Source organism: Adiantum capillus-veneris, chromosome 3 (assembly GCF_014529385.1).
Source record: "Adiantum capillus-veneris isolate H3 chromosome 3, ASM1452938v2, whole genome shotgun sequence".
Taxonomy (NCBI): domain Eukaryota; kingdom Viridiplantae; phylum Streptophyta; class Polypodiopsida; order Polypodiales; family Pteridaceae; genus Adiantum; species Adiantum capillus-veneris.
In genome coordinates this window covers 69,963,179-69,982,116 of record NC_140933.1, presented here as the reverse complement: position 1 = coordinate 69,982,116, position 18,938 = coordinate 69,963,179, and the positions used below count along the sequence as shown (strand labels likewise).

The following is an 18,938-nucleotide window of genomic DNA, read 5'->3' as shown; positions in this document are numbered from 1 at the left end:
AAATTGTGTTTCTTATTGCAACAAATATCTCATTAGGCTTTGCCTATGCCTTTAACATTCTACTTACCTTGATCCATTTCTCATCGACTTGGCTCTAGCTCTCCAATGTGTGCTCTCCTCATAAGTGATTGGTGTACATTTATCAATTTTTTGATTAGTAGAGTCTTTTATTCATCTCTCTCTCTCTCTCTCTATATATATAAATAAATAAATAAATAAATAAATGTATATGTGTGTGTGTGTGTACACACACACACCTCCTTTATTAGCACCCCTTAGCTGCTTAGTAAATGGGTGGGATTCTATGTGGGGAGAGGATAGTAGAGAGTCAAAGGTGCAAGGTTAGTATTTAGGGGCACTTGAGCTATGGCTCGGGGGCGCACTATGGGGGCGCTATGTAATCATGTTAATGTATAACGTGAGTTTAAAAGGAAGAGTTTTAAAATGCAAAAAATTTAAGCAATTTAACACATAAAATAATGGATTTTTATATTCAATTTTAAAAAAATTCATAAAATAAAAAGTCATTTTATTCATTCCAAGGGGGGAATGCATGAGTGGGGTGTGTCTCACAATTGGCTCCTCTACCGGATTACCGCACGGCACCGCCCGGTTCGATGAGTTGAGGTCCTTGATTATTGATTTATTCCGATGCCCGAGCCAACGACGCCGCACGACAGCTTCTCATAACGATGCCGTCGGGAACCTTTCACCTGCTTTGCATTGATTTCAATAATTTGCGTGCGACGCGTTCTCTCTCTCTCTCTCTCTTTCTCTCTCGCGAGAGCAGGCACTGAATAGAGATTTTGGAACTCCTGTGCGCGGAAGAGGTCTCTGCTCTTCTTTGCGCGTGCCTGGGGAGAAACATGGCTTTAGTGGAGTGCTCTTCAGCAAACCCCTTCGCTGACGCGCTTGAGGCTATACCCCTTGTCAAGTCAGCTTCTGGGGACATGCTCACCAAGCCGTTTCTCGATGTCTGTCGTACGATCCTTCCAGTTCTCGGTGCTCTCTCTCTCTCTCTCTCTCTCTCTCACACACACACACACACACACACACACACACACACACACGTGCACGAACGCTCACATTTAAATTTTGTCTGGATCTCAACATCGTGTAGTGCTGAGAGGACCAGAGATGAGCAGAGACAGTGGATTAAAACTTGATCTTCAGTTGCTCATGCAGTCTGGATTAAAGCCCTTCTGGGGGCAATGTGAATATATACACGCGCATTTTTGGCTGTGAATGAAAATGCGATTAGAATGTGAGACTCATTTTTGTCTGTTGCTTGTGGGTAGCTGTGTGTCATGTTTGAATAGATATGTACCGAAAAGACTCATCCCTATCCAAATCCTCATGACTTAAGTACACTTGGTATCTGTCCAATGTGTTTCGTCTAAAACCTTTTCTCTGTCAATGCCGTTCTTTGGATTTTGTGTTCGATTTGAACTTTGATATCAAGCATTATACCTTGTCAGTTTTTTCCCCTCATTTATCTTGTACATCACATGAATTACATGGGGTTCTTTCTTAGTATGCATGTAGCATATCATTGGTTTAAGGGTAAAGAAATAAGTGCCAAATTTGAAATTCTAAATTACATCATGGTCTCATTGTTCTGTTTAATATGTAGATAAATTTGGAGCTGCCATGTCAATTGTGAAATCTGATGTAGGAGGCAACATCACGGTATACTTTGCTCAATGGGCTGAAATAAGTTGTCTTACTCTGTTTGATTCTTGTACTGATTTATCCCTGTTGTTTCAGCGCCTTGATACCCGATACAGAGAGGATACATCAGCCTGTTATCTTTTGCATGACATCGTACGCAAAGAGATTTCAGAGAAGAAAGCAAAGAACTCCAATAGTTGTGCTAATGGTCTGTTGTGGCTGACAAGGTATGTTACAAAGCATTGGGTTGCTTATATCATCTGTATTAGTGTGAGTTTTCTTGTTATGTCTTTTTTTAATTATTATTGTAAGATAATGTGTGTTCTCACAGAGAAAGTGTAGGGTAGGGGCAGTGTAAGTTGCGAACCAGGTTTTTTAATCAGATTGAGTTATGTGTATTCCTTTATTTGTGTTAGCTACTTTGTATGCCCTATTTTTGGCTATTCGTATCTGGCAGGGGATTGTGAGTCATGAAGAAACATGCCTAAACAGGTTAGAGTTTGTACTCACCCCAGACACCATTTAGTTACATCATTCCTTCCTGAAAGAATAGTTTTTACGTTGTGGATGATGCTTAAGTAGTTCTTGCTGCATTTAATTGACACTCTGTTGTAAGCTTCCTTTATACCCACTTTGGACTTATGATCAATGAATAATTTTTGTGATTCACAGAGCCGGCAATACTTGAAACACTTCAGCACTTCAGACTCGAACGAACTGAACTGAATAAAACAGAGAAGGTAGAGAGAGAAAGATGATGCTCCCATTGCCTTCTGCTGTCAGATTTCACCAGTTGGCAGGCAATGCCCGATGTTAGAACTCTTTGCAGATGTTTCTTGTCCTTTTCATCGCTGGTGGCCTTTGGTGGTTCAGGTTTCTGATATATAGTAGCAGAGTAAGCTTTTGGTGGAAGTGCCTATCTTTCAGAGGCTACCACCAACCATCCTTACTAGCATACTTTCTACTCTCTTTAAGAGAAGTTTGACGTGTAGCTAGTTGTATCCTGTTTTTCTTTCCTTATCTGCCAGAATCTGTTATGGAGTGAGTATCTCCTCGCTCTCTTCCACTTCGGGTTGCTCATCAGACTCCCCATCAAGTCCCCATCAACTGGCACCTCACCCTTAAAGGGTTTCAAAAGACTCACATGGAATGCATTTTAAATCTTCCAAGTATCTGGCAACTTGAGTCTGAAGGACACATCATTTATCTTTTCGTGAATCTGGAAAGGGCAATAATACCTCATGCTAAGCTTTGGAAAAAGCCGCTCCTTTCCCTTTCGTTTCCTTAGGCGCGTCTTCTCAAAACGTAAGAGCACCCAATCATCTTCCTTCAACTTCAAGTCGCGTCTATGTCGATTTGCTGCCTTCTTGTGACGTGCTTTAGACTTCTCTAGAGCCTTGCGAACCTTTGCAAAAACAGTGATCGGCTTCAAAAATTTGTCCTTGGTGCTTAGAAAAGGAGAGACTTTCTTAGCACCTTTGATCACCTCAAATATGGCGCCTTCTCCGTCGAAGAGTGAACCATGTTATTGTAGGCAAATTCCACCAAAGTCAGATATTTTTCCCGTTGAGTCTTTTGATTCGAGATGTAAGACTTCAATAAATCCAAAATCGTTGAATTGGCTATCTCAGATTGCCCATCTGTTTGCGGGTGGGATGATGAGAACTGCAAGCGCGTGCCAATGTTCTCCCAAATAGCCCTCCAAGACGGGTATCTCTGTTGGAAACTATGGTCTCAAGCATGCCATGTAACTGAAAAATCCGAGCAATGAACAATCTCGCTAAATGGTCATGCTTGATTGTTTTCTGTACTGGAATGAAGTGAGCTTGCTTGCTGAATGTGTCAATGACAGTCCAAATGCCCTCGTGCCCACTTTGAGTCTTTGGGAGATCAAAGATAAAATGCATAGCGATGCTTTCCAGTGGCGGGTGGGAATGGGTAAAGGTTCTTTCAATGTCTGAAAGGCAGTCACCTTTGTGAATCCCCACGAGAAAGGGACTCCTTCCTGTGTCAAGATATGCGAAGGGGAAGCAACCTCTGCAAACTTTCGAATGAACCGCCTGTAGTACGAACACAATCCCAAGAAGCTTCTAACTTCATGGACATTCTTCAAATTGGGCCAATCACGGATAGTCTCTATCTTGGTCGGATCCATTTGCACTCCTACTACTGAGACAATGTGTTTCAAAAAGTGTATCTCTGGTAGGAAAAATTCACTTTCTTTGCATTAATCACTAACTTGTGATCTCGTAATGCCTGAAAGACCTGAAGTAGATGATCTCTGTGTTTTGCCTAATTCTTGGAGAACACAATGATGTCTTCAAAGAAAGTGCCAACAAATAGCCTGTACTCTCGAAAAATCCTATCCATCATCCGGTTAAATGTTGCAGGAGCATTGGTTAAGCCAAAAGGCATCACCAAAAACTCAAATAACCCAAAAGTCGTCCGAAAAGCTGTCTTGTAGATGTCTTCGTGCGCGATTTTGGTATGATGATATCCACTCTCTAGGTCAATCCTGCTAAAGCACGTGGATCCCTGTAACTTGTCGAGTATATCATCGATCCTAGGAATCGGAAATTTGTTCTTGATGGTGTTTTTATTGAGAGCTTCCAGGTATCAGATCAATGGTATGATCTTTAGGACGAGCAGGTGGTACCTCGCTTGGTAGGCCTTCTGAGAAGCAATCGGCGTGAGTGGAGAAAATCTTGGCGTTCTTTATCAAGTTTAGACATATTTGTCCTATCCTTATCGCTCAATTCTTTCATAAAGATCGAGTAAACAAACAAACTGGATTTCATTAATTTTGAAATGGCCGAAGCCGATACAATAGGGACAGACTTGCCCTTCAGTTTAATATCAAGTACAATGGTTCTACCCTTCTCTGTAGTCAAAGTCGCTTTCCTCGCCCGATAATCGACCACGACGTTGTTCTTGTGGTACCAGGGAATCCCTAAGAGAACATCACAACCCTCCAAAGGCATTATGAAGAAGTCCTCATGTCCCAAATACCCCTGACAATGCAATCGAAGTTTGCCAATGACAGGTGTAATGGCTACGTCCTTGCCGGGTGCCGCTAGATCTGCCTCCGTAAGTGGTCCCATCCGATCGGGAGTGATCTCGAGCCGCGCCGCCAATTCCGGTGAAATGAAGTTGGCCTTGGCTCCTCCATCAAAGAAGATCAGGGCCTCTTGATCTTTCACTTTGCCCCAAGCTCGGCAAAGTTCTCTACTCTCGTCCATGGTGTTGGGATCGGTACCCTCACAATCTGGAACCAATCCTGTTTTCATCTTGCCTTTTCGTCCACGTTCCTCAGCTCCTCTCGAACTCTCAGGCTGTCGTCGTCCTTATCATTCTGTTCTTTCTGTGCCTTTTTAGGGCACTTCGCGGAGATATGTCCTTGTTCCCTGCATCCAAAGCACTTCCCCTCCTTGATGAAGCGAGCTCGCTCCTGAGGAGTAAGCTTGGGTCGTGCATCCTTTTTCTGTGGGTTTCTCTTTTTCTTTCTACTTTCATTCCCAGAAGTCTGTTCGGATCGTTGTGTCATGGCCTCATCTGTGGGGTAGGTCAGACTGCCATAGTGAATGGCAAAGCCCCTCTTCGCATGACTTTTTAACTCGTGAATAGAAGCTAACTTCTGCTCCAAGCAGTGATCTTGGATCTCTGTAGGTAGACTCAAGGTGAACCGCTCAATCCGTTCTCTGAACGAGATCTTCTTGAATGAAGAGGCGGGTAGAAAAGAGCTCCAGAATCTCTCACAGTAAGCATTTATTGTATCTTTCTTGGTCATTTGAAGATGGTTCCAAGCAGCTCGTATATCGCGTTCATACTCTTGCGTCAACCAAGAAGAAATAAAAAGCTTCTTAAATTTCAGCCATTACTTGGAGTGCTCTGAGTAGCGTCCTCCCATGAAAGCGATGTCAAATTGCTGTATAAAAGACAAAGCCTTTGAAGCATCTGAGTATCTTGAAAAAGTGTCAAATTTGATCGACTGTCCACCTTCCTTAAACTCTCGGACTTTCTTGCTTTTATCTTCCAGAAAGTCATACTGGTTGGCTTTATAAAAATTCTTCTTGTTCGCATAGAAGTTTCCGTCATCGGAGTCTGAACTGTCTGTAGACGAGTCCTCAGTAGAACTGTCAGTCACTCGGCGAGATTTAGGCTTCTTTGTCTTTTTCTTGCCCTTTTCGAAGCGTTGTTTCTTGCTTCGCTTTTTGCCTTTTCTGTCTTCTTCGCTTGAATCTGAAGAGCTAGAAGAACTGTAAGAAGAAGAAGAAGATGAAGAAGAAGAACTGGGTACTCCTTCAAAATGAACACGCTTCTTCTGTTTCTTTGCTTTGTCAAATGTTGACTGACGACCCAAATAACCCGGGAAGTCAGTGCCTTTCTTCTGCTTTTTGCCGTGCTTTTTGGCTTTCTTTTGCGCGTCAAAAAGTTGAGCAATCCGTGCATCAACCACCTCTTCTAATTCCTTCTCTGAATATTTCTTGTGAGTAGAAGGTTTCTTGAGAGCGGGTTTCGCGGGTGGTGTTGTGGTTTTTTGCCACTGCTCGTGCACTTCCTGAAAAGAAGTTTCGCTCATATATTTTGCAAATTTTGGGTCCTTCGTAAAATTGAGGATCATCTTTGTTGCATCGCCGATCAATTGACGACGCTCCATCTCTCGTCGCTCCGCTTGAATAGATCGAGGCGGGCCATACTCTGTCGGAATCTTCGTTGTGATCCCTGCCCGCATCTCCAGATGCAGAGGGAGTCGACTGATCCTTGTGTGAAGCCATAGGTGCCGCGGGAAAAAAATTTGGCGATCGGATTTCCCGTAGAAGAGAAATCGGCCGTGCTGTGATACCATTGTAACAGACTTGGACACTTTAAGTCAAGAATCAATCACGATAGCACTAAATAACCACTTCAAAACAATTCACAGATCACAATAGATTCGCACTGGCCCGACGGAGTTCCGTGCCTAGAGATATTGGCCCCAAAGACTGGCGCCCCTTTCGGTATTTCTTTATGTATTAAATCAATGTCAAAGTACAAGAGAGCGGTTAGGGTTTCGCTCTGAGACTCTGCGTCCAGATGCCCTGCAGAGTGAGCCCTCACCGCTTATTTATTTGTTTACAAGGGATGCCCAAAAGTAGAGCCCCAAAAGCTTCCAGTTCAAAAGCAAAGTCTTCTCTTTCTATCTCACACAAACTCTCTCTTGAGTTTGTAAAATAAAGCAATCAGTTCTCTCTCACAAGCTTAAGAATTGCGTAGCCAATAAAGCAGCCAAGTTGCGTCGCTGGACTGTAAAATCAGCGCAAAATTCAGCTTTTTATCCGTACGGTGACACGTCAGCATGCCAACGCAATTTCCGGTAATTCTGTCTTGCTGCCTAGGGTTCGGGTTAGGGTTTAGGACAGGTTTTAGGGTTAGGGTTTTGGCAGATTTTAGGGTTTGCAAGTTTTAGGGTTAGGGTTTTCAGCCCTAGTCAGGCCTAGGGTTTCCCGTATGCTCGGGCAAACACGTCATCTCTTTGTGACAAGGTTACTGAGAGTAACGCTTTACAAAACCTCCTATTGTACTCCAGCAAGCTCTTGCATGTAGCCGAAGTACGCTGGTGCCAATCTGTCATGACGTCGGCTTCAAATTCATCTGACAGTCAAGCAGATCCAAACATTTGCTTGAAGTAAACCCAAGTGGCGAGTGCCTGTCCTTGCATTAACAATGTTGTCCACCATGTAAGCGCATTGTCCTTTAAGAAAGTGGCAGCTTTTCTTACTTTAGAGGCTTTTGTAAAATTCCAGGCGCATAACCAGCCATACTTTGGAACACGGATCCACCCCCGAAATACCCAGGATATACCGTGGGTGGTGGAAAAACCTGATGCATTGCCTGGAGACTGGTTCCCTGTCCATTCAATGTAACATTTTGACCTTGAAAGGTGGCGGGACTGAACTGACAAAACTTGTGGAGTAGTGATCCTCTCCACCTGTTCATGGACGGGAGGGACCTGTCTAGGAGCCTGACGGGACTCTGCAACATGTGAGTGCTCCCTATCCTACTCAGTCGCATGGGGGACATGGGCTTGAGCCTCAACAAGCTTTGTACGCTTAGGGCATTCCCTTACCTGTTGTGACTTTAATGGTGCTTGCAGATAATCCATAAACCTGGGATTCTTCACTAACCGAGTGAAGACATTCACAGCAACAACTAATTGTGTCTTGAACGCATCCGCTTCAAAGTGCCCAGTCATGAATCCTTGAACCTGTTCTCGCTGTGCATAAACAAAAGGCGTAGACAGTGGTGGTCGTGAACTCTCGCCAAGTTCATGCTGTAAAGGAATAGCCTGTCTACCCTGGGAAGAGGAACCCTCTTCTCTAGCATTGTCTGTCTTGTCAGCCATAGTGTAATTCCAAGTTCCTATGCTTTGTGTCTTCGCCGCAAACCAACCAAGGTTCACTTCTTGAGGAAAAAGTGATCTTGTCCCGGCAACGGAACCATGAAACCGGCCCATAGGGCGGTAGACGTTAGCTTTGACCCGATTCTTTAGCACTTGACTTTACGACACAAAGCAAATGACTTAAAAAGGAACCTGTAAACTGGGAATGGGATTACAACCTTCAAATCAAAAGCACGGCCCGGAAGCTAGAATGCTTCCAAGCAGACAACGACACCTGTAGGCCCCAAAGGTTGGCGCCCCTTTCGGTATTTCTTTATTCTTTAACAAAGGGAATAAAACCTGTGATCTCCTACAAGTTGTCCCACATAAACCGGGCTGAATTCCATCTGTTCTGGCCCGATTTCGGCAGCATAACTGTACTAGGACTCTTCCAGTCAGTATCCCCACCATAGTTACAAGGAACGGGAAACCGGAACGGGAACGCGGAACAAAATGCCATTTCCTATTACGGGTACTCACGTTTGAAACACGGAACGGGGATTCGGAACGGGAACTTGGAATGGGAATGGGGAACGGAGACCTGAAAACTGCCATTCCCTGTTACTATGATCCCCACACAATAGATGACTTTCCCGATGCATACGAACACTTTGCAAAACCTGGCGAGAATCTGCAGCACGCTGAATTTTCTGTTTTCTGCCTCGAAAATGCGCCAGATCACCTCTACAGCGGTCCCTTCGCGTCCCCGAACCTCTTGGGGTATTAGGGACCGTTTAGGGCCGAAACCCTAAACCTGCAAAAATACACAGCAGGCTGTAATTCCCTGTTTCGGGCTCCATTTCGCGTGCCGGTTGCATCCGTAGCAAGTCCTCGAGCTCCCGCACTTGTAGAGCTACTTGCCCTTTGAATCGGACGAGATTTCGCACGTGAAACCTCTCCGAATCCACCTGCACCTGCGGGGGATTAGCCACTAGCTAATCCAGTACCTGTGCAAGAGGCTCTTGCCTCGGCAATCGCGCATGAACCCACACAACTGTACATTGGTCAAATGAGAAGCCCACTTGAGGGGCATAACATAACTGCTCGTAGGGGAGAGAGAGAGTAGTGCGTAGCGTACAGGGCATCACTCCTGGCACCACGTTGTACATAAGAGGGAAAGGAAGCACTCCATAGCTCTTGCACCTGTTGCAATCCGCCTGTATGCTGAAAAATGCGCCCCCTTTCTCTTGTAGGCTCGCCACAGCTCTCCCAGAGTGGCATAAATGCTCACAGAGTGACACCTCGCCCAGTTTCCGACTTTGGCCAACTTGGCTAAAAATATCTCAATTGGTGTGTCAATTGACTTGGCAGCAGAGCAATAAAATGTTCCCCTTGTCATCCCAAAGCTAATGACGCGAACACATTTCACGGCCCAAAATAGCAATTCCCTAAATTTTAGGAGATGCTTCCATGGCACTCACACTGGTCGTCTGACCATCAATCACCACTGGAACTACATTGAAAAATGCAATGTTGGCCAGCTATCAGGTGATTTACACTTGTAGCCCCACCGTGGCTAACCTTAGTCCATTTGCCCAACTTCAGTGCTCATTGGCTGTCCGGCCTAGAGACTCACTGTCCGCCTCACACCATGCAACTCGGGCATTCGCATTTCCAGAGGGGTGCAAGCCAAATAAAATCCCCCAAAAAGAAATCAACAAGTAAAGTTGCCACAGACTCGTGACATCTCTGTTACCACTTTAACAAACTTGGACACCCCAAGTCTGGAATCTGTCGCGACACGAGAGAGAATCACTTTCAACACTTCATAATTTAAATCACTGTTCAATTTGAGTCGACACGGCCCGACGTAGTTCCGTGCCCAGAGAGATTGGCCCCAAAGACTAACGTCCCTTTCGGTAATTTTTTTTTTGTATTAATAAGTGAGCAAAGTAGAATTGCCCTTGGGTTGCCTCTGCTCACCGGCTCGTCAGCACGAAGTGAGCCAGAGAGAGCCCAAGGGGCTTATCTAAAGGCCCTTGGCTTGGTGAAAAGCAGTACACGAAAGCCTTTAACTCAAAAGCATTAGGCCTCTCCAAAAGCAGCCAACGCACAAAGCGAAAATGCGTACAGCCTGCCATGTCATCGTAGCAGCGCGTTTTGCGGAGATCTGTACGGCCAACCACGTCAGCACTGTTAGCGTGCTTTGCGGAAATTTCTGTACGGTCTACAGTCCGCCAACCTTTAATTTTCCTAGTGTCACTAGGGCCCTGTCAATAGGTGCCCTATAAGTTGGGTACACCTGTGGGCATGCCACGTCATCAGCTTGTGACAAACCTTCCTTGAACCTAGAGCAGGAATCCTTGCATGGTCCAGACTCATAGCGGTATGGAGACCTCCACCAGTCAAGAAGGCAAGCAAGTTCCAACTACGGATCTTCCCATTAGCCCTCCCCCTACCCCTTCCTCTTCGCCATCAAATCCCTGGATTCCCTGAAGTGGCAAGAGGAAGCACGTTGCGTCGAGCATGCGAAAGCGACAGAGCGGGAGAAACGTCGATTGGCGGTCGAAGCCGAGGCTCGTAGACAAGAGCGCGAGGCAGACACCAAGGCCCGTGGACGGGAGCGCGAGGCTGAAGCTGAGGCGCGTAGGCAAGAAAGGACCACCTTGGCGGTGCGATCCGGTACCTCTTCTTTGGAGCCCGATGATGAAAAGCTTGCCAAGGCCATCACAGAGGCGGCCAATGCTACCCGGACGACCATTGAACCAATTCCCAAGAAGATCACATTCTGTAAGCCGATGCTCGTAGACGAGCGCAAGGCAGATGTCGAGGCCGGAGTGCAAGGTTGAAGCCGAGGCGCGTAGGCAAGAAAGGACCACCATGCGTGATCTCATCATCACTTTGGCGGTGGGATCCGATCTCTCTTCTTTGGAGCCCAATCATGAAAAGCTTGTCAAGACCATCGCGGAGGCGACCAATGCTACCCAGACGACCAATGAACCAATTCCCGAGAAGATCACGTTCAGTAAGTATCACGGTAAGATGGATGCTATTGTCGTTTATTCTTGGTTGCATCAATTTACATCCTATTTTGTGGTGGTTAAAAAGTAGGATAATAACAAAGTTCTCTTGGCTTCCATGCATCTCACGGGTGATGCCATCACTTGGAAGGATGAGTGGATGGAGAAGGAGGAGGAAGCCCACAAGGCGGTCCATTCCGAGTCTCTCCTCATTCCCCCTCTTGAGCTTAGTTTGGAGGAGTTCGTAGTTACTTAGGAGTTTGATGGCTGCCATGCTCCATCTTCTCTTCAGGTCCCAGAGCTATGGAGTAACACTGCCTTGAGCATGAAGATGTTCTCAAAGGAGAATCAGTTGTGCAGATAGATAGAGAGTTCACATTGTACATGAACGGCATTGGCGCTTCTTTTGCGAGAGCTGTTGCATTGAGGAAGGAAGCCACGAAGCTTCATTTGACGTGGTGGCACTCTTATGGGAGGGTTGGTCTTCCTCATCTCTCACAGGTTGCTTTTTGTGTTCTCTTTCTCAGGTAAGATTCCATACTTGTTCTTCAATTCTCACGGGTCTCTAATATCTATAACTACGAACATGAAGTATTAAGATCGCTCCACCCTCGCACTGCTGTCTTGCATGTACAAGATTGCTCAGTTGGAGCATGTGGGCGTGATTGGAGCTCCTTCTGATATTTATGAGTGGCTAAGAACAATTCCAATGTTCAAACTTCACTGTTCAGTTCTTCACATCTCTAATGTGCTATCGGTTGTACCTTTTAATTTAAATAGGTGGATCCGACGCAGTTAAAGATTGTAGATGATCCTAGCCCAGAGGAGGTGGGCAAACGATCAAAGACGAGCAAGAGGAGACCTTGAGAGACTTACATAGAGAGCTTGAGAGTGTGGATCGTTGTGTGACCCGGTCATGTACACGGGCTCTCAGCATTCCTTTACACTTTGCAGGTCCAGATTGAGAGAGTGCGAGACGGGAGAGCATTCGCAGACGGAAGTTTCCCGTTCTCACCAATCGAAGGCGTGTGAATGAAGCAGTTGAGCTCATTCACACCGAGATTCTTGATTGAGATGAGGCGGCTTTAGAGGAGCCTGTGCCAGATGCCACTGTTGTTGAGCTAGAGTATGATGAGGAGGGCAATGTCTTTGATGATGGAGGCCTGCTCTCTTCAGACGATTCATCTTCTGCATTTGATGATGCATTTGACTCTCGAGGCTCCATACTTCTTAGGATCCTTCAAAGCAGACTTTTATTGATTCTAGATTCGCCGTGATGGACATTGGGTTTATTTTGATGTAGTGTTTCTTGTTTTGTTTGTATGTACTTATGGCATATGCCATGGATATGGTTTGAACTTTGTAGTTTGTTTAATCATTGATGCAGAAGATGAGTTTGTTTGTCTTTTCATGCTATGTTGTAACTTGTTTAAGTGTCTAGCTTACTGCTTGAGTTTGCAGCTTAAGTTTTAAGCGTTGTACAATGTATTCATTATAAGTCTAGTAGGTCACTGGGTTAGAGGTCCATGAAAAATTGAATAAATACAGGGTTGTTTACAAATGGTACGTACTGATTACGTACCTGAAAAAGTATTCAGTACAGAAGTACGTCCCTTACATTCGCTTACTTTACTGTACCCGACGTACTTTTCCACCTTGCTTATCTGGCTAGCTATTAACTTAAAGAAGGAAAAACAAATTTGTAAGTAGATATAAACCGGTGCGAGTAGGGGGTAAAGACCAAGAAGGGTAACTGAAGGGAACCTGACGAGGCAAAGGGGAAGGTGCTGTCCATGTTGGAAAACGCAGCAAAGGGGGCTGGAATGCTGTTGTAAACAGAGCATCGAGCCATCCTCACAGTGTCGGGGGACACCAGGTGCTGAAGGTTGGGGCACAAGGATGGGTGGGGCACAAACTCCCGGCTGAAAATCAGGGAAAACAGTCCCAAATCTGAAGTAGAAGGTCCAACAGTTGGTACGGGCAGTAATGGAAGAAGCCTCAGGTTGCCAAGGAGGTGTAGATCTGGCAAGGAAGAGGAGCATCGAGACGCTGAGGATACCAAAACTGAAAATGCTAGGTGTAAAAGACCCCTCTGCTGCAAAAAACGCTAGGCTAGTCAAAAACGCAAGGCACAGAAAACGCTGGCAGCCAGAGGGGTGTGAGAGGAAAGCTCTATGAAGAGGAGAAGGATGGCGATGGAGAGAGAGTCGCAAAAACGCCAACAAGCCACAAAAACGCAGCCCTTGCTGAAGAACGCAGGTAGGCTGAAAACGTTGGTGGCATGAAGGATTTCTTCGCAATGAAACTCTCCGAAATGGCCTCCTTGCTTATGGTGATGGCAGATCTAGCACCCTTGTGCTCTGATACCATGTCAGAGTGTGCAGCGGAAGGTGAGAGAGAGAGAGAGAGAGAGAGAGAGAGAGAGAGAGAGAGAGAGAAGAGACATGAGAGGAGACAAATGGTGGAAAGGTTGGCAGCACAATAACTATAGATGGCGAACTCTACAATGGGGGTGCCCCCCCTCCTATATATAGGAGAATAGGGGCTGGTCGGGCAATAATCCTCAACATAGCCCATTAACCTAAAAATATGACCCTCCAATATAAATGGGGGAATATGTGACCAAAACAGGTCTAAAGTGGGAAATGTGCTTAACAAACCCAAGTGTGCTTGAGATCCCTGTCTAGCAGGTCTACGGGTGGCCAACCCACAACCAAGGGCCAGTGCACATGAGTGGTGAGGAGCGTGTAGATAGTGTACGAAGCATCTGGAGATGAATGAAAATCTAACATCTTCTCCCCCATCCTTTACACTTTAGTGCAGTGGTTGCCCCTCAGTGCATCTTTTGATACGGTCTAGGCTCCTTAGCTACGCCCCATACCTTTCTTGGTGGTTTTCCACTTCATAGCAGTTTGGATGTGCCTATCTTTTAGAGGCTTTGGTGGATACCCTCTCCCTCTTGCACCTCCCATAGTAGTTTCTAGGGCATTTTTTACCTTCACTAGGAGGGGTCGGTTTTTCAGTTTTTTTGTGTTTGGCTATCAGCCTTTGTAATTGCCTACAGGAGTCTTAAGCCGGGGTCTCAAGTAACAATTTTTACTTCCCCTTGGGGTAGGCATTGGTTTGGGTGCTCCAAGGGGGATCAAGTAATAGAATGTCAGCTCTCTCTCTCTTTCTCACACACACACACACACATTTTTTTGTAAATCTGCTTTGATTAATTTACAAGCGGGAAACCTCAAAGCGAGGAAAACCCACGAAAAGAAAGGGATACAAAAGACGGAGCACTACGAGGCTCTGAAGGCTAAAAACAGTCAAAGTAAATCTTGTAGGCATCAAGAGTGATGTCTCCAGCTTCATAGGCAAAATGCAGCGCTTGACCAAGAGATAATTTGAAATAGGGAAAGGGGTCAACAAAAGTGCCCTGGAACATTAAGGAGTTCCTATGATGCCAGATGGCCCACATAGTCCAAAATTTGACCCAAGTGAAGAAGACCGCAAACTGAGATTGTGGCGACCGAAGCACCCCAAAAAGCCAAAATCGTTTGTGAAAAGAGTCGGAAGGAAAACGTAGTCGAAGAGCAGTCGACACTTGCCGAATGAAGGCTCTGGAGTGACGACAACACCACAACAAGTGTGGCACGGTCTCCTCAGCTTCAAGGCATCTGGGGCAACGGGAAGGTGCAATATGCCGAGCATGCAACACACTGCCAACAGGTAGAGCTCCCACCAAGCACCGCCACAAGAAAACACGTTCCTTCAAAGGCAGATGACTTTGCCAAATGCGAGACAATGCGTGTTGCCACCACAAGGTGACTCGGAAAGCGACCACAGCTGATTACCCCGATGCACAATCCATACATTAGACTGAAGAATGGCATAGACACTGGCAGCTGAGATGCAGTCCAATCTAGTAGTAGCCAGATTCCAATCAGAGAAGCGAGAGTCTTCATCTAGAGGAGGAATGGGCGAATGAGCAACAAGCATGTTTTGAATCTCCCGCCAGAGAGGAGAATAGTGAAGACCCAACCGAAAACGGGAGACAGCATCAGCGAAAGAAAGAACATAACCCGAGTCATCAACCACCTGATGCACCTGACAGATTCCTTTTTGGGAAAGAAAATACGCTTGGCGAGGAGACCGTTGAACCAAAGTCGAAGCAAAAATCCTGCTCCAATGTAGACTCTCCAAGCGAAGAGAGTTAACCCCAAAGGATTGTCGACCATCCCAAGCCAAATACGAAGTGACAACCTTCCAATCAACAATTAGAGAAGAAGTAAAGGGACATCCAGGAATGTGTCCTTCAAGCTTCCCAAAAACAACATCCCAATAAGTCAGTTGTCAATGACCAAAAGAAGGGGTGACAATGTGTGCACATAAATGTGTGACCATGAGAGCCCAGGGTTGCTGTTGCTCCACCAAAACTGGCAACAACATAGCTTTCCGAGCCAAAAGATGACGTCTCAAATCCAAAATATTTAACCCTCCAAGCCGCTTGGGAGAACACAGCTTGTCCATAGATAGAAGCTGAATGCCCTCTTGGTAGACGAGGTCCGCCAAAAATGTTCTAAAATATTGGACATGAGAGACTGCAAGCGCAACCGAGGCCAGGATAACAAAGGCAAGTAAAACTGCACATAAGCCACAAGGATGCATTGGACAATCCTGAGACGCACATGAAGTGGCCACGTGGACAATTTCCAATACTTCAACTTGGAATGTAGACGTTGGAGCACCCAATCCGTTTTCTTGATAGCCGATACATTCCAACCCAGCAGATAACCTAAATGGCGAACCAGAACATGGGGAGGAACAATCTCCCCAGGGCACAATATCTTATGCCAGTCACACTCTTTCAGAGGCAATAGCTTGGATTTGCAAAAGTTAACTTTGAGACTTGCTGCCAATCCAAACAAGTGAAGAGTATGCATAATCTGTTGTACATCATCATAGTTATTACGAGGCATGAACAAAGAGTCATCCGAATAAGCTTGACCAGCAAACTGTCGACCATAAGGTAAAGTAAGGCCATGTAGCCTACCAGTGGAGGTCAAGGAATCCAAATACATAAACAAGGGATGAGTAGCGATCGCATAAAGCAAAGCACTCAGAGGGCAGCCCTGCCGTACCGACCGTCCCAAAGGCCAAGATTTTGTGAGAGAACCATCCAGCAAGCCTGCAGAAGTACTGTTTGCATACAAGAAAAGCACGACACGGGATAGCCTAGGCCCAAAGCCCCAAATGTTGTATGGTATCCGCAATGTAATCCCAAAGAACAGTATCAAATGCCTTTTCAATGTCAACCTGCATGACTAATACATCCTGTCTAGTATATTTTGCATATTCCATACCAATAATGACATTTGCAAGTGCGCGCGCGCACACACACACACACACACACAGAGAGAGAGAGAGAGAGAGAGAGAGAGAGAGAGAGAGAGAGAGAGAGAGAGAGAGAGAGAGAGAGAGAGAGAGATTGATGCTTTATCAGGGCTATGGATTTCCTTGTGGCATTATTTCAAAACTTGCTGAGCCATGCAGACTGGACAATGAGTCAGGCTGCAACCGATGCCTACAACCTTACATTAAAGAAATGGCATGGTTGGATTGCAAGCGGAGCTTTCACGGTAAGGCTTTGCCAGTCATCGTCTCTTAGAAGGTTGTGCAAACTTTTTCTCAATCTCGGCCTTTAATTTTGTTCTCCATCTTCTCCAGGTGGCACTAAAGCTGGTGCCTGAAAGGACCAAGTTCATGGCTGTTCTAGGAGAGGGAGACTTGGACACTGACATCAAGAATTTTGTCGTGTCGTTTTCCCCTCTGCTCCAAGAAAATCATGACTTTCTTGTAAGCAAAATTGAGCCAGAGCTCTTACAAGTTCTCCCTTATTTAAGTTCTGATCATTTTTTCTGAATTCATTTTGGCAGAAAGGCGTTGGGCTTGATGACATGAAAGCGAGCTGAAATTGGCATGATTATTTATTTAGGCAGGGATTGGTAACTTGTCTGCGCAGCTTGAAAACCTTCTCTTCACCACCTAACAATTCTTTGAAAACAGGAAGGAAAGAGTCTTCTCTTGCTAATCAGCATGGGTGTTGCTATTCCCAAAAGAAAAGCAGGTGGGAATATAGTATGATTGTATCTCAGCAAAGAACAAGCACAACTCTCTTAAAATAAAAGATAGTAGGCTCCTGTGAGATGTAGTTGACTTTTGTTTCCCTATCTCTATTACAGAGGAACGCCAAGTAGTGGGTCACATGCACACTCTTTCTGATCCTCTTTTGTAGGCCATTGTGACTATTTACCGCGTTACCTCGTTTGAGAAGCATTTTATCCAGCGAAAGTTTTGCCAAGCAATGGTTATGCTTTCATGCAAAGAATCCAAATAGCTTAAGAGAGCGTGCCAATTATGATGGCAGGGGCCTTTTTTAGCAAGTACTTTATTGCATTGTTATTTCTAGCACATTGTTACAACATTGTGAGAAAAGCACAAGTTGCGTATCTTCACAATTGTCTTGGAGTGCTTTGCTAAGTTTGCTCATATTGTCAATGCTTCTTGTGCTTATGGTTAATGCTTCTGCTCATTCTGTGGTTAATACTTCTTCGAGATTGTTGTATTCCAAGGAATTGTTTGTGATCTTTTTTCTCTTATCTTGTGTAGACTGAAAATTTTAATTTGAGTTAAGAAGGCTTTGATCCAAGTCAATGTCAACAGGTATTAAGAGTGCTCTTGAGGTTGTCCAAAGGAGCTAGCTTGGTTGGTTGAGTTGACCCGGGTCATGGTTAGAGTTTGGCCAGGCGACCTTGTGCGCTCATAAGGACCTTTGCTTCAACTTGCACGGGAATTGTGCGAGTGGAACAAAAAAGAATGCTCTTGAGGTTTGCTAGGTATGAGGTCATTTTAGGAAAATTTGAGTCTGATGACAAATTTAAGGCTCTTAGTTAATGTATATCTATGCATACGTTTCTTTCTGATCTAGGAAGACATTTTCTATTTTCTTTATATCTTTTCTTAGCTATGAAGCAATCAAAAGACCACAAATTTATCTGGATGGCTCCAAACTATCTCAAGAATCCTCTTAAATACCATAGAGCCCTTCACTTTCTGTAAATCCCTCAATCATGTGATTACAAGTAGTGCATCTCTTTTAACAGTAAGATACTTCATATGAAATGTTGCCATTTATTGTTGCTTTCAATCTCATGAAGACCATGTGCCTGAGAATGTGTTCTCCATTTGGGTCTCTGATGGTAACTCCTCTCATAGTATAAATCATGTAGTGGGGTAAAGGTCTTACCTTTTCTTGTAAAGACTGGCAGTATCTAGCTCCCTTGTGCAATTCAAAGGTTTAAAAGAAACTTTATGATACCGGTGTTTCCCTTGACAATGCTCTGTGAAAGATTTAGAGGAGAATGCAAGGGAAGTTTGAGGTTCTCTTCAACCTATGAAGAAGAGTAGAAACAAATTGATTAAAAAATCGATATTGCTTGTTGATTTTTGTAAAGCTAGAACCGAGAGGATGGATGTGGATGAAACACTTTAGCGTTGGTGATGGGTGGGCCTTTGCCAAATCTTGCAGTGGAAACAGTGTGTTGGTAGTAGGTCGCGAGCTCTAGAGAGCATACGAGGAATAGCCGAATATAAGCTTAAGCATGGAGCGGTGATTGAGGGCATCTCGAGTTTGAGCATGCTAGCGATATTGAGAGCAGCGCGAGTTTGAGCATGCAAGTGTGATTGAAGGTAGCCCTTATAGGTTTTGTGCATGCTCCTTGAATGAGACTTCCGCTTCAATAGGAAAGCATCGGTAAGTTGTTGCAAAGATAGCATGCAGAGGAAGTAAGAAATTTCAACCTGATAGCAAAGAAGGTAATACTCCAGCTGATTGTGCAGCA

The 18,938-nt window shown here is 45.0% G+C and overlaps 1 protein-coding gene across 1 annotated transcript; it reads left to right on the top strand.

Annotated features, from left to right (window-relative positions):
• Positions 1-736: 736 nt before the first annotated feature.
• GLTP1 (glycolipid transfer protein 1) lies at positions 737-17,149 on the top strand. The gene is made up of 6 exons (XM_086508695.1): positions 737-1,002; positions 1,634-1,689; positions 1,768-1,898; positions 16,541-16,676; positions 16,765-16,893; positions 16,974-17,149. Exons 1-6 carry the CDS (start codon positions 867-869, stop codon positions 17,007-17,009), a joined length of 624 nt encoding a protein of 207 aa, XP_086364821.1. The 5' UTR covers positions 737-866; the 3' UTR covers positions 17,010-17,149.
• Positions 17,150-18,938: the final 1,789 nt, after the last annotated feature.